The sequence below is a fragment of the Rhinolophus sinicus genome, chromosome 16 (genome assembly GCF_057876585.1).
Source record: "Rhinolophus sinicus isolate RSI-liver-muscle chromosome 16, RSI-T2T, whole genome shotgun sequence".
Taxonomy (NCBI): Eukaryota; Metazoa; Chordata; class Mammalia; order Chiroptera; family Rhinolophidae; genus Rhinolophus; species Rhinolophus sinicus.
In genome coordinates, this window is record NC_142516.1 from 104,162,904 (window position 1) to 104,190,891 (window position 27,988).

The 27,988-nt window shown below is 34.6% G+C and overlaps 1 protein-coding gene across 3 annotated transcripts in view; it reads left to right on the forward strand.

Annotated features, from left to right (window-relative positions):
- The window catches only part of RB1 (RB transcriptional corepressor 1), a 157,110-nt gene that overhangs the window by 5,260 nt on the left and 123,862 nt on the right, over nt 1–27,988 (forward strand). For all 3 annotated transcript variants that reach the window (XM_074329955.2, XM_019748050.3, XM_019748051.3), the window contains exon 3: nt 25,028–25,143. In XM_074329955.2, coding sequence (XP_074186056.2) covers nt 25,028–25,143 — 116 coding nt within the window. The remainder of the gene's footprint in view (nt 1–25,027; nt 25,144–27,988) is intronic.

The following is a 27,988-nucleotide window of genomic DNA, read 5'->3' on the forward strand; positions in this document are numbered from 1 at the left end:
CATTGGACTGGCACAGTTTAAATCTTATTTCCTAATGGAGCTCATGATGGGGACTAAAACGTGTGAAATCATTCCTGGTTGTGTGCTAGAGGAAGACAAGAAAGGAATTTCATGTTACTTTTGGGATTTTGGGTACCTTTGTGGGGTGTATGACATAATAGGATGATGTTGTATTGTCCTGTTGAAATTCACCAGACTTTTACCTATAAATACTAAGTAATAGTTAAGTTTTTGAGAGCTGGCTTGGGAATTTAACCTCCATTTATATAATTTCTAAGGGAGAATGTGACAGAGTGTGTGCTGAGAAGTGAATGTGATGACAAAATGAACCTTTTTTTTTGAAGCAGCTATTCTAGTTGCAAATGCTATTCTCTTTGAAACATGAAGAGGACTGTGGTTATACCACAGGGAACTTTTTTTTGGCAACTGGAATTAGATGATGTTTATTGGAATAGAGGACGAGTTAAGAGCAAGGATTTATTGTCAGACTGGACTGACTCAAGTTTCAGATCAACCATTTACTAGCTCCATGCAAGTTACCTAAAATCTCCAGCTTCAGTTTTCTTATCAGTAAAAGGGACAAACAGTAATTTCTGGCTTTTGGAGTTATTGTGTGGATTAAATAAATTCATACATATAAAGCACTTATTAGTGTAAATGTCTGTATTAGGTCATGCAAGCAGAATAATTTGACTTAAACACCACCCCATAAAATTTTATATTAATATAATTTTTTAGAAGAACTTAAGAATCAGTTAAAATAGTTGAAGTTTTCAATGCATGTGTAGTGATTTTGATAAAATTCATATTTTTAAGTTCCCGAGAGTCAGAAAAGTTGTTTATGACATGAAACCATATGTTAATCCTTTTTTAAGGAAAGTTTTGTGGTATTTTGTCTAGAAAAGTGTTTAGTCGGTTTTGTATAAATGTTTAATAATTGTGTAATACGTGATTGCTACCGTAAGATTAGATTGTGTTCATGCTGCTTACAGCGTATAAATTAAGGACTTTCCATTAAGAAATTGGCTGGTAGTGTTGTGACTTAGAGTGAATCAGTTCTTAGAATTTTGGTTTTCTTTCTGCATCTTTGCATCAGTGGCAGCGTGGCAGAATGGAAAAAGCGTTGGATGTCAAGGCAGCAAACTTTGATTGTAGTTGTATTGTATCTATGTGATTTTAGGCAAATTAGTTAATTTTCTAAGTTTCAGTTAGCTCATCTGTAAAGCAGAAATCATGTCTGAATTTCAACCTGTTAGGTTTTGTGTATGTTTATATATGTACGGAGGGTGCCAGAAAAATGTATACGCATGACTTATATTCATCTTTTGTTATCGGTATATATTGAGTATTAAAATTTTAATAGCTTTTTTCCTTTCTTAAAATGTGTATACATTTTTCTGGTACCCTCTGTGTACACACACACACACACACACACACACACACACACACGTGGGTGTGTGTGTGTTTATGTATTCAAGAGCTTTGATATATATTGCTCTTGATAGAGGCATTTGTTTTTGTAATATGGATCATTATATTTAGAAAGATAATGGAAAAAAATAGTTTGGAATTGGAGTAATTCTGGGAATTCCATTTAAGTTATACTACAGAAATATGAAGACATTTCTTAATAACTTTAAAAAGCAGACTATTTGAAAATTATGTGTAATGAAAAGTCTCTACGTCTTATTTTCCAGTCCTTAGTAATATATATACCTTTTTCTTCTGAAGATGATGCTAGTATTCTGATTGCATGTGAGTGTTGCTGAGAAACAGTTTTCTAAGAAAACATTGAAGAATATGTACACAAATGTTATGTTTTGTCATAGATGTAGTCTATTTGCAGTTTTTATTTCTGATTTCACTAATAAAATTAATTTTTAAAAACATTTTATTATGGAGAGTTTCAGCAATTTATAAAAGTAGGTAGAGAAAATAATATGAACTCTTGTCAGCATCTTAACCAACTTCAACAGTTAGCAATCCTGGCCAAACTGTACTTCACCCCGACACCAAATTATTTTAAAGTAAATCTTAGATAGGATGTTTCATCCATAAATATTTCAGTATGCATATGGAAAAGATAAGAACTCTTTTAAAAGTGATTGCAATTCATGTCACCTAACAAAATTAATGAAAATTCCTTAATGTTAAATATCCAGTCTTTAAAATTTCTCAATTGTTTTATGAATTTATTTTCAGTATGTTCTAATCAGAATTCAAAGAAGGTCCATATATTATGATTGGCTGATTTATCTCTTAAATCTCTTTTAATCTGTAGGCCTCACCTCCTCTTCCCCTCCCCCTTTCCTTCTCTTTCCTTCCACTTTATTTGTTGAAGAAACTGGATTATTTATCCTGTGGCATTGCTACATTGTGTGTTTTACAGATTGCATCTCCTTCATTGTTTAACATGTTTGTCTGATTTTCTGTATTTCCTGGAAATGGATCAAGAGGCTTGATCAGATCCAAGTTTGATACTTTTGGGAAGAAATACTTCAGAGATGTGTGTGTATGCCCATTAGGAGGCGCATAAGGTTTTATTACTGCTCTTTTGATGTAAGCAATTATTGATGACCATTGACTGGATCTATTAGGTGTTGCTAAATGGTCAACTGATAATTTTATCCTTCTGTTTTTCAATTATTAGTTGCAATTCTTCCATAAAGAGAAGCTTTTCTCTATCAACTATTCTTATTCTGAAGTACGCATATAGTTCATTTAGAAAAGATAGGCTGAGTGTTTTATTCTTTGCTTTTATTGACTAGTTTTCAAATTAATGAGTTTTTTCTGTAACATTCTCCAAAGGAAACCAATGATTATAATCTTTTCAAGTATTATCTTGATAGTACCAATAGACCACTTTGGCTATAAAGAGACAAGATTTTTACTCAATGATTATGTGACATATTTTGTAACTTTAAGAATGTTACATAAATGAGATCATACAGTTTATGTAACCTTTGGGATTGGCTTTTTTCACTCAACATATTTCCATGGGGATTCTTTGAAGTTATATATCAATATGTTAGTTTGCTAGAGCTGCCATAATAAAACACTACAGACTGAGTGGCTTAAATATCAGAAATGTATTTTCTCACAGTTCTGGAGACTAGAAGTCCAAGATAAGATGTCAACAGGTTTGGTGTCTTCTGAGCCTCCCTCCTTGGCTTACAGATGGCAGCTTGGTCCTTGTGTTCTGGAATGATTTTCTTATGCGCACATCCCTGGTGTCTTTTTGTATATCCACATTTCCTGTTCTTATAAGGACACTATCAGATTGGGTTAGGGCCATACTAATGTCCCCATTGTAACTGACTGTACCTCTTTGAGGCCCTATCTCTAAATACAGTCACATTCTCAGGTACTTGGGGTTAGGGCTTCAACATAGGACTTTCTTTGTTGTTGTTTTTGGTTTTGTTTTTTAAGCAGGCACACAATTCAGCCCATTGCAAACACAGTCTGTTTCGTTTTTTTCGTTTTGCTGAGCAGTATTCCATGGTATGGCTGGATCAGTTTGCTTAACCATTCACTCATTGGAAGATATCTGTATTGTTTATAGGTTTTAGCTATTGTGAATAAAGCTGCTATGAACATTCATGTATAGGGTTTTGTGTGGATATCAGTTTTCATTCTTCTGGTGAAAAATGCCCAAGAGTGCAGTTGCTGGTTATGTGGTATTGTAGTGTGTTTAACTGTAGAAGAACTGCCAAACTTTTAAAGAGTGGTTGTACCATTTCACATTCCTACCATCAATGTATGAGTGATCCAGTTTCTCTGTATCTTTGCCAACATTTGGTAGTGTTACTTTCGCCATTCTTACAGGTGTCTAGTGATATCTTGCTGTGGTTTTAATTTACACTTTTCTGGTGGCTAATGACATGGCACATCTGTTTTGTTTTTAATAGACTTTAATAGACTTTTTTCTTTTTTTAGAACAGTCTTAGGTTCACAGTAAAATTGAGCAGAAGGTACAAAGATTTCCCATATATCCATACTCCACACATGCATACATGCACAGCCTTTCTCATTATCAGCATCCCCTCAGCAGGGCTTCGTTTGTTACAATGGATGAAGCTACATTGACACATCTTTATCACCCAAAGTTCATAGTTGTTGAAGGCCTTCTAAATGTGCTTATTTGCCATTTGTTTATCATCATTGGGGAAGTGTCTATGTCTTTTGCCCATTATATGTTTTCATAGGGTTTTCTACATATACAGTTACGTCATCTGTGAATAATGAGTTTTATTTCTTCCTTTCTAATCTGTGCTTTTTTTCTTGCCTGTTGCCCTAGCTAAGACTTCGAATACAGTGTTGGATAGAAGTGATGAGAGTTCTTCCTCTTAGGGAGAAATCATTCTGTCTTTCACTATTAAGTATAATGTTAGGAGTAGGTTTTTCTTGAGTCTCCTTTATTAGATTAAGGAGATTTCCTTCTATTCCTTGTTTGCAGAGCTATTTTTTTTAATGTATCAGAAGTAAATGTTGGATTTTGTCAAATGCTTTTTCTGCATCTATTGAGATGATCACATACTTTTCCTGTATTAGACTGTTAATATGATGAATAATATTGATTGATTTTCAAATGTTAAAGCAACCTTGCAGTCTTGGGATAAACTTTATTTGATGATGATATCCGATCCTTTTCATACATTGTTTGATTTGATTTGCTAAACTTTCATTTAAGAATTTTTTTCATTTAAGAAGATAAATATATCCGAGTATATTTATAAAGGATAGTGGTCTATAATTTTGTTTCTTTTATTTTTAATTAGTTTCAAGTGTACAAAACAATGTAATAGACATTTCACCCCTCACAAAGTGTAATTTTCTTGTTTTGATTATGTTTATTTCTTTTTTCTTTCTTTTTCCAATTTTTGTCTGGATTTGTGACAGAATAATGCTGGCCTCAGAATGAATTGGGAAATATTTTCTTCTCTTCAATTTTTTGGTAAAGGTTGTGTAAAATTGTTATTATTTCTTTCTTAAATGTTTGATGAAGCCATGTGGGCCTGGAATTTTCTTTGTGGTAAGGTTTTTAATTACACATTCAATTTCTTTAATAGACATGGGCAATTCATGTTTATTACTTTTATAGTGAGCTTTGGCAGTTTGTATTTTTCAAGGAATTTGGCCATTTCATCTAAGTTGTTGAAATTATTGGCATAACATTGTTTATAAGGTTCTTTATTATTGTACCTTATTATACCTTAATATTATCTTAATATACTTGGTTATTAATATATTGTATGTATCATATATTAATGTAATACATGACAAAATGATTCTCTTTATCCCCTATAATGTTCTTTGCTTTGAAATCTTTTTCTAATACTAATTTAGACATGTCAGCTTTCTTTTGATAAGTATTTAGTATAGTATACCTTTTTTGTTTTTAGTCCTTTTACTTTTAACCTATTTGTGTCTTTATGTTAAAGTGGATTTCTTTCAGGCATCATATAGTTGGGTCAATCTTTGCCTTTTAATTGTTTTCTTTTTTTTAACCATTGACATTTAATGTGATTATTGAAATGGTTGGGTTTAAATCTGCCGTCTTGGTATTTGTTTTTATTTGTCTCCTTTTTGTTCCTTTTCCCTTTTTCTGCCTTTGTTTATATTGACTATTTTTTTATTCTTTTGTTTTCTCATTTGTTGGTTTATTAGCTATAACTCTGTTGTGTTATTTTAGTCTTCATTTCAGGGTTTATAGCATACATTTGAAACTTTCACAGTCTACTTTCAAATGATATTATACTACTTCATGAATAGTATGAAAACCTTAACATCAGTATGCTTTCATTTATTTCCTCTTGAACTTTGTTCTATTGTTATACCCTTTATTGCTACATGTGATATAAACCCCATAATACATTATTATTTTTGCTTTAAACAATTATTTTAAAAAGAAATTTAATAAGAAAAAAGTCTTTATCTTGAGCCATGTAGCTACCATTTCCAGTGCTCTTTATTCCTTTATATAGGTTCTTATTTCCATCTGGCATCCTTCTGCTTGAAGGATTTTTCTTAACATTTGTTATATTGCAGGTCTGATGATGATTTCTGTCAGCACTTGTATGTCTGACATACTCTTTATTTTGCCTCAGTTTCTGAAAGATATTTTCACTGGTTAAAGAATTATAAACTTGACTCCCTCACCCACTCCTTAATACTTTAAAGATGTTTTTCTTCCATGTTCTAGCTTGTATTGTTTCCAAAGAGAAATCTGCTACCATCTTTATCTTTATTCCTCTGTATGTAATATGTCATATTTTATGTTTTTCTCTTTCTCACTAGTGAATTTAAGCAATTTGATTATGATGTTTCTTGGTGAAGTTTTTAAGACTTGTGTGCTTGAAGTTCATTGTGCTTCTTGAATTTTTAAGTTTATAATTTTAATCAAATTTGGAAAAATTTTGGCCATTGTATCTTCAAAAAATGTTTTTTTGGTCCCTTTCATTTCTCTCCTTTAGGTTCTCCAATTATACATACATTTAACTACTTCCTGTTTTCCCACAGTTGATTGGTCCTCTGTTTAGTTTTTCGCTCCCTGTTTTCTTTGCTGTGCATTTCATTTTGAATAATTCCTTGTGCTTTGTCTTTAAGTTCACCTATCTTTTCTTCTGCAACAATCTAATTTGTCCTTAATCCCATTCAGTATACTCTTCATCTCAGATATTTTAGTTTCCATCTCTAGAAATTAGGTGCTTTAAAAACTATATTCCATATTTCTAGTTAACATGTTCAATCTTTGTTCTAGCTCGGGTTTACAAACTTTTTCTGTAAAGGGTCGGATAATAAGTGTTTTAGCCTATGCAACTCTGCCATGGTAGCATGAAAACAGTCATAGAAAAAATGCAAATAAATAAGTGTGCATGTATTACAGTAAAACTTAATTTACAGAAATGGGCATGCTGGATTTAGGCATGCTTAGCTGACTACTGTGCTAACTTCTTGAACATATGGGATACAGTTATAATAACTGTTTCAATGTCCTTATTGATTAGTTCTATATTTGAGTTTTAAAATTTTGATTGATTGATTATTGTCCTTAATATGGTTATTTTCCTGCTTCTTTGTATGTATGGTAATTTTACTTTTTTTTTTTTTTTTTTTTTTTCTGACTGCCAGGTACTGTAAATTTTACCTTGCTGTGTATTGGATATTTTTATATGCCTCTAACTATTCTTGAGCTTTGTTCTTGAATTTAATTACATTTCTTGGACACAGATTGATCCTTTCAGGTTTTTCTTTTAAGGTTTATTGGATGGCACTAGAGATGGGTTTAGTCTAGGGGAGGGATTCTCAACTTTGCCACTGCTGACATTTGGGGCTGAATAGTTCTGCACTGTGGAGGCTATCTTGTGCATTGTAGAATGTTTAGAGGCATCACCTGTGGCCTCAACTTATTGATGCCAGTAGTACACTCCATCCAGTTGTGACAACCAGAATTGTCTCCAGACATCATTGTATATCCACTGGGATAGAAGGTCATCCCTGGTTGTTGACAACCACTTGTCTAGCATTACATCTTCACTTTTGAGGCAAGCCCCTTTCCTTTAATGTGTACCCCCTGTGGTATGGTATCACAAGGCTTTGTCCCTGGCCATTAGGAATAGTGCCTATGTGAGCCAGTATGAGTCAGAAGTAACTATTCCTCACATGAGGGGAATCCTTTGCAGATTTCTGGAGTTCATTCTTTACATAGCTCTCTTCACTTTGGTACTCTGCACTGCAAACTCTAGCTCCTTTGATTTCCTTGGACTCCCAGTTCTGTCTAGCCAATTCAGAGAGACCATTAGACTCTCCCTGTTTTTCTCTTCCTTGTACTGCTACCTGGAATTGTTTTCCAGGAGGTTAGATTAAACATAGGGTTCACCCTACTGGTATATGTTCCCTGACGTTGAGGGATCATTCTCCCGCGTTGCCTAATGTCTATTGTCTTGAGTTGTTACTTCATACATTTTTTTCCCATTGTTTTCTGCATTTTGTTTAGTTGTTTCAGGCCGAACAGTGAATCTAGCCCTATTTACTCCATCAAAAGTTAAAGCAAAGGTCTTCCGTTAAATATTTTTCTTACTTTTTGAGTTATTTTCTATATGGTGAGGTCTTATACTATACGTCTCAATATATTAGGTTTATTGACTTAATTCCAGTAAGATATAGAAACTTTACTACTATATAATTCCATTCCATCTTCTTTTTCTGTGCTATTTTATACATATTATGTCTGTTTTAGAAACCCTAAATGTAAGAGAAGCAGAGCATAAATATATTTATAGAGGTTTTTAAAAAAATTATGTATTAACTTTTTTTTTAATTTACCATTTTTAGTTCTCTTTCTCCAAATGCTGTGATCTCACTGATATGTGGAATCAAAACCAAAAAACAAAACAAAACCAAAAAAGCCCAAACCAAACTCATGGATACAGAACGATTAGCGGTTGCCCGACATGGGGTGGATGGTAGGCAAAATGGGCAAAGATGGTCAGAAGGTGCAAACTTACATTTATAATATAAAGAAGTCATGCAGTGACTTATTAAATAAATAAATAAATAAATAATGTACAACGTTGTGACTATAGTTAATAATACTGTATTGTGTATTTCAAAGTTGCTAAGAGTAGATCTTAAAAGTTCTCATACAAGAAAAAACGTTTGTTGCCATTATCGGTGATGGATATTAACTATACTTATTGTAGGGATCATTTTGCAATATATACAAATATTGAATCATATGGCACACCTGTAACTAACATAATATTAGATGTCAGTTATGTTTCAATGAAAAAAAAGTCGTTGCCAAATTCAAGGTCAACTAGATTCTCTTCTATGTTATCTTTTAGGAAATTTATACTTTTTCCTTTTACATTTAGTTCTATGATTCATTTTGAGTTAATTTTTTAAAGGGTATTAGGTTTGTGTCTAGATTCATTTCCTTTGCATGTGTATTTCCATTTGTTCTCGTACTATTTGTTGAATATATATATATTTTCTCCGTTGTATTACCTTTGCTTTCTTGTCACAGATGAGTTCACTATATTTATGTGGGTCTATTTCTGGACTCTATCTGTTCCATTGATCTATTTGTCTATTTCTTTCACCAGTACCACACTTAATTGAATACTGTGGCTTTATAGTAATTTATGAAGTTGGGTAGTGTCTGTCCTTCAACTTTGTTTTTCTCCTTCAATATTATGTTCGCTATTTGGGATCTTTTGCCTCACTATAAAAACTTTATAGAGTCAGTGTAGATATTCACAAAATAACTTCCTGGGATTTTGATTGAGATTGAGTTAAATCTATAGATCAAGTTGGGAAGAACTGATATCTCGACATTATTGAGTCTTACAATTATGTGTATTTAATTTTTTGGGTACTAATATGAGTAGTATATTTTTTATTTCAAATTCCACTTGTTCACTATTGATATTTGGTAAGCAATTGCCATAGGTATACTAGGCTTGTATCCTGCAACTTTACTTTAATTACTTATCAGTTCCAGGAGGGGTTTTTTTTGTTGATTCTTTCAGATTTTCTAAATGAACAATCATATCATTTGCAAACAGTTTATTTCTTCCTTCCCAATCTGTACACCTTTTATTTCCTTTCCTTGTCTTGTTGCATTTTTTAGGACTTCTGTAATATATTGAAAGAAAGTGAGGAGAGGCAACATCCTTTCCATCCTGATTTTAATGGGAAAGCTTGTAGTTTCTTACCACGAAGTATGATGTTAGCTGTGGGTTGTTTGTAGGTGTTCTTCATTAAATTGAAGAACTTCCCCCTCTTCATAGTTTGCTGAGAATTTTTATCATGAATGGTGTTGAATTTTGTCAAGTGCTTTCCCAGAATTTATTGATATGATCATGTTATTTTTCTTCAACCTGTTGATGTAATGGATTACATTGATTGGTTTTTCAATGTTGCATACCTTAGAATAAACCCCATTTGGTCCTAGTATATAATGCTTTTTATACATTGTTGGATTCAATTTAGTAATATTTTGCTGAGGATTTTTGTATCTATGTTCATGATAGATAGTAGTCTGTATGCTTTCTTCTCCTTGTAATGTCCTTGTCTGGATTTGTATTATGGTAATACTTGTCTTATAGATGAGTTAGGAAGTATTTACTTTGCTTCTGTCTTCTGGAAAAGAGTATTGAGAATTGGTATAATTTCTTCCTTAAAGGTTTGTTAAAATTCACCAGTGAATCTGCCTGTGCCTGAGCTTTCTGTTTTGAATGGTTATTACTTATTGGTCCAATTTACCTACTAGATTATAGGTCTATTCAGATTGTCTATTTCTTGTGTGAGTTTTGGCAGATTGTGTCTTTAAAAGAATTGGTCCATTTCATCTAGATTTTCAGGAGTGTGGGCACAGAATTGTTCACAGTATTTCTTTATTATCCTTTTAACTTAGATGGGATCTGTATTGATGTCCTCTCTTTCATTTCTGATACGAGTAATTTGTGCTTCTCTTTTTTAAAAAAGATTTCTATTATAGGTAACATACAATGTTGTATTAATTTCAGGGGTACACCATAGTTCTCCAACATTTATATACCAAAAAAAGTCATCACCATAAGTCCAGCAACTATCTGACACTGTACCACACTCTCATAATATTATGAATATATTCCCTATGCTGTGTGTTGCATCCTCATGACTTACTTGTTTTGTACCTGGAAATTTGGACCCGTCATTCCCTTTCACTTTCCCCCTCTTTACATTTTTCAATTACAGTTGACATTCAGTATTATTTTATATTAATTTCAGGTGTACAGCATAGTGGTTAGACATTTATAAAATTTAAAAAGTGATCCTCCTTACTAGTTTAGTACCCATGTGGCACTATACACAGTCATTACCATGTCATTGACTATATTATCTGTGCTTTACTTTATGTCCCCGTGACTGTTTTTTAGCTACAAATTTATACTTCTTAATCCCTTTACCTTTTTCACCCTACCCCCTAACGCACGCCCTTTATCACCCCAACGGATCTAGTACCCATCTGATCCATACATAGTTATTAAAATATTGACTGTATTCATTATGCCATACCCTGTATCCCCATGACTACTTTGTAACAGCAATTTGTACTTCATCCCTTCCCCTTTTTCGCACCCACATCTCCAAACCCCTTCCCATCTGGCAACCATCAAAATGTTTTCTGTATCTGAGTTTGTTTCTGTTTTGTTTATTTTGTTCTTTAGATTTCACATATAAGCAAAATCACATTGCATCTGTCTTTCTGACACTCCACTCAGCACAATATACTCCCAGTCCATCCATGCCACCGCAGATGGCAGAACCCATTCCTTTCCATGCCCGAGCAATATTCCATTGTATGTATATACCACATCTTCTTTATCCATTCTTCCATCGATGAACACTCAGGCTGCCTCCATACCTTGGCCACTGTAAACAGTGCTGCAATGAACATATGGATGCACATGTCCCCTTGAAGTAGTATTTTGGGTTTCTTTGGATAATTACCCAGAAGTGGGATTACTGGGTTCTTCTTTCTCTTGTTATAGCCTTTGTTTTAAAGTCTATTCTGTCTGGTAAAAGTATTACTGCCCCAGTTTTTTTTGTTTGTTTTTTGTTTGTTTGTTTGTTTCCGTTTTCATGAAATATTTTTTTCATCCCTTTACTTTCTGTCTGTGTGTATCTTTCATTCTGAAATAAGTCTCTTGTAGGCAGCATATATAAGGGTTTTGTTTTCTTATCCATTCATTTTTTGATTGGAGCATTTAATTCATTTACATTGAAAGTAATTATTGATAGATATATAGCTATCGCCATTTTATTATTCATAATTTTGATCTTTTCACCCCCATCTTTAAGAAGTCCCTGTAAGATTTCTTGTAATACTGGTTTTGTGGTGATGAACTCCTTTAGGTTTTTCTTGTCTGGGAAGCTCTTTATCTGTCCTTCGATTTTAAATGATAGCATTGCTGCGTAGAGTACTCTTGGTTATAGGTCTTTGCTTTTCATCACGTTGAATATTTTGTGCCAATCCTCTCTGGCCTGCAAAGTTTCTTATGAGAATTCAGGTGATAGTCTTATGGTAGCTCCCTTATAAATTACTAACTGCCTTTCTCTTGCTGCTTTTTGAATTCTCTGTTTGTCTTTAACTTTTGCCATTTTAATTATAATATGTCTTGGTGTGGGCCTGTTTGGGTTCATCTTTTTTGGGCCTCGTTGTGCTTCCTGGACTTTTATGTCTATTTCCTTCATCAGGTTAGGAATATTTTCAGTCATTATTATTTCAAATAAGTTCTCAATCCATTGTTTTCTCTCTTCTCCTTCTGGTACACCTATGATGTGAATGTTGCTGTGCTTGATGTTGTCCCAGAGGTCTCTTAAACTATCCTCATTTTTTTGGATTCTTTTTTCTTTTTGCTGTTCCGATTGGGTATTTTCTGCTACCTTGTTTTCCAAATTGCTGATTTGATCTTCTACTTCACCTAGTCTGCTGGTGATTCCTTCTAGTGCATTCTTCATTTCAGTTATTGTATTCTTTACTTCTGACTGATTCTTTTTTATGCTTTCTGTGTCCTTTTTAATGTTTGCTATGTCTTTGTTAAAGTTCTCACTAAGTTCCTTGAGCATCCTTATAACCAATGTTTTGAACTCTATCTGGTAGGTTGCTTGCCTCCATTTTGTTTAGTTCTTTTTTGGCAATTTCTCCTGTTCTTTCATTTGGGACATATTTCTTTGTTTCCTCATTTTGGCTGCCTCTCTGTGTTTGTCTCTATGTATTAGGTAGGTCTGCTATGTATCCCAGTCTTGGCTGGGTGGCCTTATATAGTAGGTGTCCTGTGGGGCCCTGGCACAGTCTCCCTGGTCACCTGCTTTGAGAGCTCCAGGAAAGTCACTTGTGTGTGTTGTGTGTGCCCTCCTGTTATAGTCCAGCCTTGTTTGCTATTGGTACTTAGGTGGGTGGGATCGACCCTCAGGTTGATTGGCTGTGGAGTTTGGCCACGTCTACAGCTTATAGGCTGCTATGGGGGGCGGGGGGGAGGTTACTCCACTGAGTGGGATTTACCCCAACAGGCTCTGGTGCCTGTTGAGACTGCCCTTTGTGTTTATTGCTTGTATGGCTAATTGTGCAGTGCTCTGCTATGGTTTGAAGCCAACTTCCAAGTATGTTGATTCTGGGGCCTCTTGAGAGGGGCCAGTTCACCCGCTGCCTGTGACCAGCTGGGGAGTACCTGATAGGAGCTACAAAGTGATCTGCAGTTGTTTACTTCCTGTGCTAACCCTGGAGGTGGGTGGGAGAGGCCAGGGTGTGAACAGAGGTCGGCTGCCACCAGTACTGGGCCTGGGCTAGTTTCACAAAAAGCCAGGACACCTTGTGGCCTGCTGCTACATGCTGGTTCCCTTAAGGTTCAGCCACTGATAAAGCCTTGTGCAGTACTCTGGTTGCATGAGGCAGGGTCTCAGGGAGTCATTAGAGTGGGAAGAGTTGTGTTAACCAGGTTAATATAGATTCTGGTTTGGTGCCAGTGGTGAGCCTGGAGCTACTCTGCAAAAGTCTCAGAGTACACTGAGGCCAGTTGCTGCTTGCCTACAGCCCATTGACTCCATTAGTTTTCCCAGAAAGACAGCAGTGTGGGCAGGGTCGACTGCTCTCGAGAAAGTGGCTTTGACACGGGGAGATTGGTAGAGTGGGGTCCCAGTGGAGCTCAGCAGACCCATCAGATTCAGATTTGGCCATATGGGAGAGGGCTCACAATAGGATAGAGGGTGCCTGCCTGTTGGCTGCACAGGAGTAGGACCCCACACAGGGAAAATGACGAGTGTCCTCCAGCCGTTGACCCAAAGCCTCCAATGCCTCTTGAGTCACTGTCACTCTGGTGGTGCCTAGGGTGAGTGCCTGAGTCTGTGCGTGGGCCCTTTAAGAGGACATCTGAGTTTCCTGCAGCCTTCTGTTCCACCTGGATTATTTGAATTCACGTTGTTTTTCACAGCCAAATGTGAAGGCTTCTCTTCTTTGCACCGTACCCTGGGCTGGGGTCCTCGCTTCTCAGAGGAAAACCTCCGCAGCTGAGATATCCCTCCTGATTCTTAGCTGGCACTCAGAAGTGTGAGGCCAGCCCGTTTCACGTCTTTGCCCCTCCTACTAGTCTCAATGTGGTTGCTTCTTTATATCCTTAGTTGTAAAACTTCTGTTCAGCTAGACTTCAGATGGTTCTCCAGGTTGACTGTTCTATAATTTTGTTGTAATTTTAATGTGTTCACGGAAGGAAGCAGGCACAGTGTTTACTCTGCCATCTTTGATCCCCAAGCCTGTCTTTTTAAAATTAATCTGACTATAGGCTTATTGGTTTTATTGTTCTTTTCGAAGGACCAGCTTTTGGTTTCATTGATTTTTCTCTTTTTCAATAATTCCTTTGTGTTTAGTTGGCTTTTTGTAGTGAAATATTCAAATTTCTTATTTCCTCTGGTGTATATTCTTTAGCTCTTTTCTTTGTAGTTGCTGTGGGGATTGCATTTAACATCCTAAAGTTATAATAGTGTAATTTCAGTTTATTCCAGCTTAACTTCAATAACAAAAAACTATGCTCCTTGCTCTGTCCCCACCCCTTTTAGTTGTCAGTGTCACAAAAATTACATCTTTATACATTGTGTGTTCAAAATCATAAAGTAATAATTGTTAATGCATTAGTCTCTTAAATTTTGAGAAAACAAGATGTGGAGTTGCACACTATTAGTACAATAATAACTTTCATAATTGCCCATGTATTCATTTTTACCGACATCTTTATTTCTTTTTTTTTTTTTCTTCATATGACTTTCAGTTACTGAATTTTGTCCTCCTCTTGCTCACAGGACATGTCTAGTTGTAAGAACTTCATTAACTGGTGTTTATCTGGGAATGTCTTAATTTCTCCCTCACTTTTGAAGGACAGTTTTGCTAGATATAGCACTCTTGGATGAGAGATTTTTTCTTTCTTTTTTTCTTTTAAAGTTTTTTCAGGTGACAATTGTTAGTAAAGTTACATAGGTTTCAGGTGTACAGGTCTGTAATACATCATCTATATATCATGTTGTGTGTTCACCACCCAGGGTCAGTTCTCCTTCCATCACCATATATTTGATCTCTTTTACCCTCCTCTACCACTCCCCTCCCCCTTATCCTCCGGTAACCACTAAACTATTGTTTGTGTCTATGCGTTTTTGTTTCTTCATTTGTCTTGTTCCTTTTTTTTTTCAGTTTTATGTACCACATATCAGTGAAATCACATGGTTCTCTACTTTTTCTGTCTCACAAATCTGAAAACATTTATCCATAAAATATATGTGCTCTGATGTTCATTGTAGCTTTATTTTTGGTAGCCAAGACATGGAAACCACCAAAGTGTCCTTCGATAGATGATTGGATAAAGAAGATGTGCTATATATACACAATGGAATACTATTCTGCCATAAGAAAAGATGAAATAGTGCCGTTTGTGACAACATGAGTGGGTCTTGAGGTTTTCTTTTGTTTTCTTTTAGCACTTTGAATATATTAGCACTCTGCTTTCTGAGTTTCTAATGAGAAATCTACTGGTAATCTTATTGAAGATTCCTTGTATGCGATGACTTGCTCTTTCTTGGTGCTTTAAAAATTCTCCCTTTGTCATTGTCTTTTGACAGTTTGATCATAATGTGTCTTGGTATGGGTCTATTAGAGTTCATCCTACTTGGAGTTTATTGCATCACTATATACATTATAATTTTAGAGGCCTGATAGTCCTAATTGTTGATGTTCAGATTGGTAGAGTTCTGTCTGGTACGTATTTAAGTATAGACAAAAAATCAAGTTTATATGAGACCTAGATATTTAGTAAAGTTTTGAAGTGAATTATTTTATCAAACATTCCTATTTTGTTCCTGTTTTAATTTACTTCTTTTATATGTGCCTTAATTTTCTCATTCTACAAAATATTTTTTTAAGGTAAGTTGGATCAGAATTATATTGCAGTCAAAAAACTACCAAATACCCATTATTAGTTTTCTTCCACCTTCTATCTGTTTTAGGAACTCTTCCAAACTTTGTTTATTAAGTAATTATTTTTCCTAGTTTCATTCAAGGCATACAGAGCTACCAGCCAGTGCTTTCTATCACCATAAAGGTAAATTGTTACCATGCTTCATTGAATTCTAGCAAAAGTAAAGTATTTGCTATTTCAGTTCCTGAGGCTTTACTGAAAGTAAACATATGGGTTCTATAAAGTTTTTCTAAACATTGGAAAAATTTTCAAAGATTATCATTTTATGACTTGGAACCCTAGAAACTCCCAAACCACAGGACTTGATGATTAGTGATCTCTTTCAGTTCCTTTCCAACTTGAGACCCATTCGTTCTAATGTTAACTCATTTATTCATTACTGGTGTTTCTTTTTTTTCAAGCAGTATATGTGATAATAGAAGGAGTTGACATGCCAACTTTGGAAGATATCCTTTATCCATATAATTGAAAATGAGTTGTAAAAATTGACCTCTCTCCTCAGTGTTTTTCAATCTTGTTTCTAAGAGTGGTAGACATCAGTTTCGTAGATCTTTCACAGAGAAGCCAATTAGTGGTTGTATGAGTATGGTGGCAGTTTTCTCTCCAAATGGCTGTATCTCCTTGGGTGGATTATCTTTGGGTCTTTCACTCAATAAAGTGTAAGTGGAGAGCTTCACCGCAAACTAAGTTCTGGGTCAATTTTATATCACTTGTTTAGAAAATGAGGTTTGTAGTATCATTTCCTTTTGTGAGTTACTCTTGCTGATACTAGTTTGTTATTTACGTGTGAATAGGAACTGCAGAAACTATAGTAGAACAAATAGTTTTACCTTATGCTTTGTACTAGTGATTCAACTGTTGCTTGTTTCTCTGGTATACAAAGGGAAAGAAAGATAAAGACTCCCACTGCTTTTTAATTTTTTTAAAAAAATACTCATTTAACATCAAGTCAGTGCTGGTATTAACATCAAGTTAGTACCAGGCTGTTGTGGTGGTGGTACAGCAGTGAATCACATAATTCTTCTGCCTTGAAGATGCTTACAGACTAGTTGAGATATGGATAAATGAGCAAGCTAGTAAATCACAGTTCAGTTAAATGCTTAGATAGGCCTATCCACTGAGTTCTGTAGAATTTGTTAAGGGAAGGAGTCCCAGGTGCTCATCTCTTGGGCCAAGGGCCAGGTAAATCTGAACTTGCCAGTTGCAAATTTTGCTGCGAGTAGTGTTAATTCTCTCCTCACAAAGCCGTTGTGTAACTGGATGGCTGATTCAGCTGTATCAAAAATTTGATGAATACCAGTAAGGTTACCTTTTGCATTCTTGGCTCTGCTGCTCTTGCATTTTAATTCTCAGAGCATATCCAAGAATGTCTTTAACACTAACTTCTGTCAGCTAATATTACAGAAGTGAGAAAGAGATTTTCTTGCATATTAGCATGTTATCCCTTTTGTTCCTATATATAATATTGGTGTGGGGGAAATCCAGGAGTCAGCAGCTTTTATCCCCTATATTCCTCTGATACATTCCTGTAATACATTTAACTTGCAACCTATTGCTAGTCACTCGTTACAGTCTCATGAATCAAGAGGGTAAGGTTGTATCCTGTTGACCCTGAGATTAGAGAACGTATTTCTGGTGGCTTATTTTCATCTTGGTGTTGGCCAATATTTTAAAATGTGAATATTAGAGAGAACAGTATGTTTAACTTTTAAAATTGCAAATTAAATTTATGCTAGTTAACTTATGATGATAGCATAAATAGTAAGACAACCTGATTTTCTGATGCCAGATTTTCAGATGTTTCCAGGATGATGTATGTCACCACTTGGTGGAGCTCTTTTATAAGTTGGTGCATTGTAAAAAAGCAAGTGCAAGTCTTCACTAATTAGGAGCTATATCAGTAGAGTCGTTCAAGTGAACTAAACTAAATATTGACTGTAGATTTTCATTTAAACTGCCATATATGTAATTGAATTTTTAATATTTTAAAGGTTTTTAAAGAGTATCCTGATTTTTCTCTTTCCTGCTTTATGTAAATTTAGTACTTTTTATTGACTTACTTTCCTCCCTGTTTTATAATTGTAGGTAATTTAGAAAGTGTATCTAGGATTAATGAATAGAATGAAAATCGTTTATAATCTTAACCACCTAGAGATAATTAACATTTTGATATATTTTTGCCTCCCCTTTTAAAGTTTTTCACAAAATTGGAATAGAAACATGCGTAGAATTTTGTATTCTGGTATTTTTTTCTCAACATATCTTTGGTATTTTCCCATGTTTTTATAATTTTTAAATGTTTTAAGGACATGATATAACTCTATCATGATTTAATCATTCTAAGATATTTAGGCTTTTTCTACTGTTTTTGTTATTATAAATAATTCTTTGAACAGCTATTACACTAAATCTTGACTCAATTCTCCAATTGTTTTCATTGCATAAATTCTTAGATATAAACTGAACTCTTAAGGATATTGATGCATATTAACAAAATGTCCTTCAATTGACACTATTCTGAAGTTCAGTATTTTCAAAATATGTTTGTTGGAAAAAACTTTTTTCTTTTGCAAAATATCTTTTCTTGTTCTTTGCCCATTATTTTCCTTCATGTTTTACTATTTCTTTTTGGTGATTCTTTTGGCTAGGTAAGATTTACTTTTCCTGTTTTAACAATTTTTAAGGTGCGTTTCTGAGCCCTTTTCACAATTCTCATCTAAATTAAAAAAAAAAAAAATACACCAGTTACAGATGTTAGGTTTGAAATTGGCATTGGAAAATAAGGTCTGGATAATGAGAGACCTATCAGGACTGGCTGGAAAGCGGGATGAGGTATGTGAATCATCCCTGTGGAGGTGATGAGGGTGCTATGAAGTGATGAGATTGCTGAGGAAAAGAGAGTGTAGTGGAAAAATTCCTTGGCGTTAAGAAACACTGAAAAAGTTGTGAGAGAAAGGAAAGAGAATGAGAGTGTTAGAGCATTTTAAAAGCCGAGGAAAGAAGTTTGTGAGATGCTAAGAGTCTCAAATGCTACATAGAAAGTCTTTGTGGATGAAACCAAAACCAGCCATTCAATTTAGGAAGACAGAGATCTTTGAAGACTGAGTGGCCTCAGTAGAATAGTGCTTGTATAAGAGTATGTGTTCAGTGAATGCAGTATGTGTGTACTGTGAGAGCGTACTTTAGAGTGTATGTGGTGTGTGTGTGTGTGTGTGTGTGTGTGTGTGTGTGAATAGTGAGAGGCTTGTATATGTAGTGAGGACAGTAACTTGATAATCTCCAGGGTTAACGAGATAGGTTATTTTTTTAAGGTGATGCAAGCTGATCTGTGACCAAAGGGAAAGAAGCTTTTGAAAGAAAACTGTTAGAGAAATCACAAAAGACAGAGGGAAGAATTAAACTAGGTCTTGAAGGAGATGAGAGGCAAAGTGGGAGGGATTATAGTTTTAATTTGAGAGTGGAGGAGAATGTCTGTTTGTCAGCATCAGAAGAAAAGAAGAATTTAGGTTGAAGATGCAGAGACATTCTGAGGAGGACTGGAAGATATGGTAATTAGAAATTACTTGATGTGGAGAATGTTGAGGCTTTAGGGATTATGATGCTTTAACCTCAATAGAATAGAAATCAGGAGTACAGAATAGTAAAATAATTGAGCACAGAACTCTCGGTGGGTTGATGAGATTAGGGATTTCAGTAGTGAAAATGTTAGGGACATCATTGTAGAAATGTAATAAGGAAATATCTTAAAGAAATGGAACAATACTATATCCAGTGTTAGGAAGCACTCAGTTTTAGGTTTTAAGTCTGTGATATTGACTGGCTGTGTTGAGCAAATCTCAACTCTCTAGTCTTTAATTTCTTAATTTGCACAATGAGAGGTGAATCAGATGACCTTTTCAGATTGAAAGAAAATTGAATCAAACTGAAATAAAAAGAACAAAATATAGAAAGCTGTATTGTAGGTGGAAGGTAGGTCAATGGAACAGAACAACGAATCCAGAAATAGAATCCACACATATGTAGTCAGTCTTTACACAAAGAGGTGCAAAGGTAATTCAATGGAAGAGGGATATTCCTTTCAGCAAATGATGCTGGAACAATTGGACATCTATTTGCAAAAAATGAACTTCAATCCCTGCCTTGCACCATTTATAAAAATTAACTCAAATGAATCATAGACCTAAACTCAAAGAAGATGACATAGAAAATCTTTATGACCTTGTGTTAGGCAGAGATTTCATAGATAATAGCACTGAAAGCATGAGCCATAAAAGAATTAATAAATTGAGCTTCATCAAAATTAAAAACCTATGCTCTTTGAAATACCCTATTTAAGAAAATGAAAGTCAAGCCACATAAAATTTTTGTGCAACACATATCTGATAAAGGGTTTGAGTCCAGAATATATTAATAATGCTTACAGCTTAATAAGACAAACTGAATAGAAAATTGGCAAAAGATTTGAAAAGACCCTTCACCAAAGAAGAGATTTGGATGTTCAGTGAGATTTGAAACAAATACTCAATGTCATTAGTCCTTGGGAAGATGTATCACTGCATACCTATTAAACTAGCTATAAAAGAAACAAACAAAAACTAAGTGCTGATGAAGATGTGAAGTAACTGGTACTCACTTGTTGCTGGTGGGAATGCAAAATGGTGCAACTACATTGGTGCAACTACAATGTCAGTTTCTTATAAACTTAAACTTACATTTAACAGAACTTAGCCATTTCCCAACTAGGAATCTGCCCAAGAGGAATGAAAACATCTACTTGTAGTTGGATATTTGGGGTTAATAGCCTTATTCATAACAGTGTATTCAACTTTTGGAATGAATCAACAAATTGTGGCATATTCATACAGTAGAGTGCTACTCAGCAAGTAAAAGGAATAAATGCTAATAAATGCAACAATATGGATGAGTCCTCAGAGGCATTGTTCTAAAGAAGCCAGACAGAAAAGGCTACAGACCATATAACTCCATTTGTGTGACATTCTACAAAAGGAATAGAATTTAGATCAGTGGTTGCTAGGGGCTAGGGGGTCAAAAAAAACCCCTCTTTGTTAAAAACAGCAACACACACACACACACTCCCTCACTCCCTCCCTCCTTTCCTCCCTCCCTCCCTCCCTCCCTCCAATATTCCCAAAGATGGCTATTTATGATATGGGGAAGGTCAGATAGTGGATGGTGCTGAGACATAGTATAGTGGGATGAACACTAGAGTCACTGGAAATGGTAAAGCTGCTGATAGTTAACTGATTCAATGGGTGCAGTGCCGGGCAACATGCTGATTACTTACGGGCATCTTCACTGTTAGTTTTCATGGTAACTCTGTGACTAGGCCCTATTAATATCCCCATTGTAGTAGAAAGTAGGTTTAATTAGATTTAAGAAAGTCACCCTGAAATCTAATTAAATGTTCGAACTGTTGAGTGTTTGACACCAAAATTCATGTTCTTAATGTAAGTAATAGAATAAGTCCAAGGAAGACAGGGAATTTGTTTTTGTTTCTGGTTTCACCACTGTATCCCCAAAGTCATAACCTGGCAGCTGCATAATGAATATTTCTTGAAAAATTATTAGAGATCTCAAGTTTCAGAAGCTATAAAAGAATATAAATTAGAAGATGTAAAGAAACCTATATAAAGATATGATTTTTAAATGATTGTAAGTTTGATGGTTACACTGATGTATTTCATTTAGGCATTTACTGTATCAAATGACTGTGTTAAATTGTGTTCACGGTGTGTCCTTATAAAATCTGCTGTTTTAAAAAGTGTGAACAAAATGGTTATAGTGTAGAATTTTGTAGTTGATTCTAAATCTGCATGGTTTTGTGAATTTTTCCCTCTAGCAAATCTTGGTATCATCCAGGTATGAGATCAGATCAAGTGGATGTTACTGGTTATAACTAAAATTCAAGCCCTTTCTAAATATTTACATATGTTTTATATATAAAATCTTACGCAGTTTATGTAATATGTAACATATACCATCTTAAATGCTTTGAGAAATTTTACTTCTAAGACTCTCCTAGTTGGAAACTGGTCATTTCTTTTTTGCATTGATAAGCAAAAATGTTTGCTGGTGAAGTAAACATCCAATTGTGTAACATTGATCTCATCTATAATCTGGTTCCCTCTAAAGAACTAAGTCCAATAGATGATTAAAACATTTGATATTTAATAGTCTGAAGTTTAGAAGGAACATTTATTTTTTCTTCCCTAGATAAATGTGTATGAAGAAAAAACATTTTGTCTAAATATAGAGTTAATTGAAATGAACCTAAAACAACAGTAGCAGCAGCAGTGGCAACAAGTTTCATAAATCATCTGGTATAAAGCTCACACATTTTGCCCATAGGAAAGTTCCTTAGGTCCTTAAAAATCAGAGCTTCTTTATGCAACATTTCATTTAGGCATTTTATCATTTTAAATGAACTTGTGTTGGATTGTATTGGCTATAGCCTAATAAAATTTGCTGTTTTAAAAAATGAATAAACAACATACTCAGTTTTAACAACTTTAGTTACTTCATTTCCCAACCTTTAAAAAAGTAGAAATAGGGGCCGGCCCGGTGGCTCAGGTGGTTAGAGCTCCATGCTCCTAACTCCTAGGGCCGCCGGTTCGATTCCCACATGGGCCAGAGGGCTCTCAACCACGAGGTTGCCTGTTCAACTCCTCGAGTCCCACAATAGATGGTGGGCAGCGCCCCCTGCAACTAAGATTGAACACGGCACCTTGAGCTGAGCTGCTGCTGAGCCCCCGATGGCTCAGTTGGTTGGAATGCGTCCTCTCAACCTCTCAACCACAAGGTTGCCGGTTCGATTCCCGCAAGGGATGGTGGGCTGCGCCCCCTGCAACTAGCAACGGCAACTGGACCTGGAGCTGAGCTGCGTTCTCCACAACTAAGACTGAAAGGACAACTTGAAGCTGAACGGCACCCTCCACAATTAAGATTGAAAGGACAACAACTTGACTTGGAAAAAAGACCTGGAAGTACACACTGTTCCCCAATAAAGTCCTGTTCCCCTTCCCCAATAAAATCTTTAAAGAAAAAAAAAATTCTGAAAAAAAAAAAAAGTAGAAATAGACTAGAGTTGCTGAAAGCCGACACATTGAGAGCAGTTCGGTTAAACAGGACTAAGAGCAAACAAGCAAACCAAAGACAACATAAGAAGTAAGCCTAAAAATTCAAAAACTTGTAATGAAACAAACCACCTTTTATATCTCTGTAGTTCCTGAAAAATTGACCATATTAATATAAACACATGTACAAAAGTTGACATTCATTCCTTTTATTAAAATATATACTTAATAGTCTATACCAAACGTATATATACTTTATATATGTTCAGTTTCAGAAATAGTATGTAATATAATTTCAAAGTCTAATTTATTGAACTATAATTTCTATATACCAAAATTAGCCAATTTTAAGTGAATAGTTCAATGAGTTTTGACAAATGTATTTAACCATGTAAGTACCACCATTAAGATATAAAAATTTTTGATTACTCCAGAAAGTTCTCTTACTCTCCATTGTAGTCATTCCCCAATACCTCTCCCTACTCCTGCCTCCAGGCAACCACTTTGTAGCATTAAAGATTAGTTTTGTCTTTCCTAGAATTTCATATGAAAGGTGTCACACAGTATGTACCCTTTTGTGTCTCGCTTCTTTTTCTCAGTGTAATAATTTTGTGATTTGTCTTTGTTGTCTTTTTTTATTGAATAATATTTTATAGTGCGGACGTACCATAATTTATTCTCCTGTGTTTGGGTATTGGGTTTCCAGTTTTTGGTTTTTATGAATGGAGCTGCTATTAGCATTCTTATACAAAGTTTCCATTTCTCGGGTATAAATATCTGGAAGTGGAATTGCTATGGAAAGTATATATTTAACTTTATAAGAACTTGCCAAATTTGTTTCCCAGAATGGTTGTACCATTTTACATTTTCGCCAGCCATGTTTGAGTATTCCATTGCTCTACATCCTCATCAGCCTTTGATGTTGTCAGTCTTTTTAATTTTAACTATTCTAGTCAGTGTATAATTGTAATACGAGTTTTAAAATGTTACTTCCCAAGTACCTAAAATTAAGGAAAAGAATTATTGATAATCCATAAATTCATTATCTATAAATTTAATAATCCAGAACAATTCTTTTCCTAAAGCTTTTATATAATTGAGATTTCAAAACAATGTAAAATTGCATCACATAATTTTCAGCTTTATTGTAATCTCCAATTAAGAGTAAACAAATAGTTCCTGTTGAATATCAGATAATTTGATATTTCTTTTATTTTCAGTTTAATATAATCTAAATATTATCAACAAAACTGAACGTATTTAGACAGAGCTATACATTTTTAGGGGGGGAAGTATGTATTCTAATGATGAAAAACCTAATGCTAATGAAAGCCATCACTCATTGTATGCCAGGCATTATGCTAAGGGCTTTATTTATATAATCTCATTTAATTCTTACAAAGTGACTTATGTATTATTTTCATTTTACAAAGAAAGCAGTTTATGGCTCTGAGAGATACAAATTCCATAAAGTTAAAAAATAACTTGAATCAGTAGATTGATAAAAGAATGAGTGAGTTAAAGCAAAGAGAGGAAATCAAAGAAGAAAGTGAGCTTGTCTTTTAAACAATTTATGTTATGGACTCTAAAATCTTTTAACTTGGCTTTGATGACACTGGATTATTGAAAATGAAAATATTTCAAATAACTGACTGACCCCTAAATTTTCCACAGTAAATTATAATTTAACTTTCTGATCTCTCTAGTAATTTTTTTGCCTTACAATATAAAATTTTAAGTGTTTGTTATTTGTGTAGAAATAAATGCTCTCAAGTATATGCCATCATAAAAATTTAAAAACAAATTTATTATGCTGAATAATAAAAAATTTCCTTTATAACAATTTTAACACAGTATTCAATGTGTGAATGATTTAATGAAATACTTGAACCTTTTCTTTTTTCTTTCCATTTTTTTTGTACCCAGGAAGGTTATATTCAAAAGAAAAAGGAACTATGGGGCATCTGTATCTTTATTGCAGCAGTTGACCTAGATGAGATGCCGTTCACTTTTACTGAGCTACAGAAAAACATAGAAACCAGGTAAAATTTCTTTTTTTTTTTTTTTTTTTTAAGGGTCTACATGGCACACACTTAAATCTTTTTTTTTTTTTTTTTTTTAATTTTATTGGGGAATATTGGGGAACAGTGTGTTTCTCCAGGGGCCCATCAGCTCCAAGTAGTGGTCCTTTATTCTAGTTGTGTAGGGCGCATCTCAGTTCCTAGTCCAGTAGCTGTTTTCAATCTTTAGTTGTTGAGGGCGCCACCCACCATTCCATGTGGGAATTGAACTGGCAACCTTGTTGCTGAGAGCTTGTGCTCTAACCAGCTGAGCCATCTGGCTGCCCCTCTGGCAGCTCAGCGGCAGCTCTTTGTCTTCAATCTAGTTGTGGAGGGCACAGCTCGCCGGCCTACATGGGAATTGAACCAGCAACCCTGTTGTTCAGAGCTCGCACTCTAACCAACCGAGCCATCCGGCCGCCCCTAAAATTTCTTACATCAGTGTTGGCCTCTGCTATTAAAGAAAATTACTTTTGAATTTTCCTTTTAATAAACAGGGAATTAGTGAGAAATGTTAAAATTAAATAAAACATAACAGACTTTGGTCGACTAGTGAACTGTCATTCTCTCATGGAGCCCTTAATAAAAGTATATTTATGCTGCACTTTCTTTAAAAACGTAGCAGTTTGTGTCCTGGGAAATTTTTCATCATGTCTCTGACTATCTGTAAACTTTCTTAATTGTAGCTGTTGATAGGTGGACAGAAAAAGCAAGGATTTATAAAGTAGGCCTATTATATATTAAAACCTTTATAAACCTAGCATGCGTTTCTTAAAGGAATTTAGTTAAGATTTATTAAAGTTTAAGATTGTTTAATATAAAAGATGTTATATACTTTTTGAGCCTATATTCAGTTGAATACCTGTTACAATATGTGCCTCTCAAATTACTTAATATTTGTCGAGGTTATAAACCTTGTAAGAGGAGTTTACGAATTTGTTTCCAATAACTCACGAACTTTATCTTGAGAAGCTTCCTGAGACTTCCAGTCATTTCATTTGCAGCATATTTATGAAATGTAACAGTAAATAATTTTACCAAAAAGATAATAGTATATATTTCTTCTTGGGTAAAGCCACCTAGAATTAAACATAATTGGTGTTTTTATTTAAATGAGATAAACTTGCATTTTTGGGTAATGCTGTTTCTTATTACCTCTATATAAAATGTGGAAACATAGGGCTTGTATATTCATATTTAACCTATTGAACTAGAATTGATTTATTGGGTTTTCACAGTTTAACTTTATTAAATAAAATCACTAAATTTTATTTAATATAGTGATTAAATTTTATTTAATATAGTGTTTATATAGCTGAAAAATAGTTAAATATATAAGTAAATTTTCACATTAATTCATTCAGCAGATGTTTAGTGGCATCAGAAGATTGGAAAGAATATAGATTTTTGGGTTAAGACAGACTGGGTTTGAATCTGGGCTCTTGTTTTACAAGCTTTATGACTTGGAGCAGATTGCTGAGCCATATTAAGTCTCAGGTTCATTGATGAAGGGAAAATTATTAGCTGCCTCAGAGAATTATGAGAATTAAATAACTTACAATGAATAGAGAAATAAATAGTTCATAGTCAATGCCTGCAACACCGTAGGCACTGATGAGGTATTCATCTCTTTCCTTCTGTAGCCCGCTCCCTCTTCAGTGCCCGTTCCCCCCCACCCCCCCAAAAAAAAGGAAGGAAAGAAAACTTAAACAATTGTTAGGCATTGTGATGCTGTGGGTTGTAATGATACAGAGAAATAGTCTCTGACCTCAAGAAATTCAGTCCCCTGGAGAATGTAAAATTAAACAGGTAACTGCAATACAATGTTATATATCTATTCATAAACTACTAAGAGAAAGGCTATCATGTCTTTTATCTATAAAATGAAAGAATTTTCCTGGCAAAGCTTTTCCTAAACTTTTTTTCCTGAGTATTCATAAAGCAACACTGATTTATATATTGGACATGTCATAAATAATCTCTCTATCATAAATATAGTAATGTATTTGGTACATCTTTTGCATAGGCATCTTTCAGTGTTCTGATAACTATCCAGGAATGTTATCTGGACCACTGCTGCTTCAACGTGCTCTGGTGAAGGACTAGTGTTTTTTATTTCCAATATGTCATGGGCTGATATTTTAAAATATATACATCAATTACTAGGAAAAGGAAACAAAAAATCGTACTAGACATAGGACCAAATTGATTATTACTAGATTCAGCAGGCATAAAATTAGTGTCAAATTGCCTGAAAAGTTTTTAGTGTCAAATTGCCTGTCAGTTTCTGTACTTATTTAATTATGGACTGGTAACAAACAATTCACAGACCAGAATCATGCCACGGAGCAGTAGAATATGTGGTTATCTACAAATCTCTGTGTCTGAATTATGGCTTTTTATGCCTGTCTGTCGCCTTCCCTCTCTCTTTCCTTCAGAGGAGGGTTACAGAAGGAATAGAGTCACTTAAGTTAACCCTAGAAAAAGAAGGTTTTGTAGTAACAATTCACAGTTTTCATGGTGTTCCATGGATAGCTAATGCCACATATCTCATAAAAATTGGAACTGAGAGTGGTCCTTAAATAAATACTATTCTAAGGTTGATTTCTTTTTCTCGGCATGTATCTTCACATTTGCTCCATTCCCTCTTCTAAGTAGTAATCTGACCATTGACTCCATATCATTTCTACTCTCCTTTACTTACTTTTCCACATAGTTTGTCATGGCTGCCCCAATCCCTTCTATATCACAGGAACTTTTGATAACCTTCCTTTGGGTTCTGTGCCCTCTGCTGATTAGCTGAAGCTTTTGTTTTTTCCACTTCTCA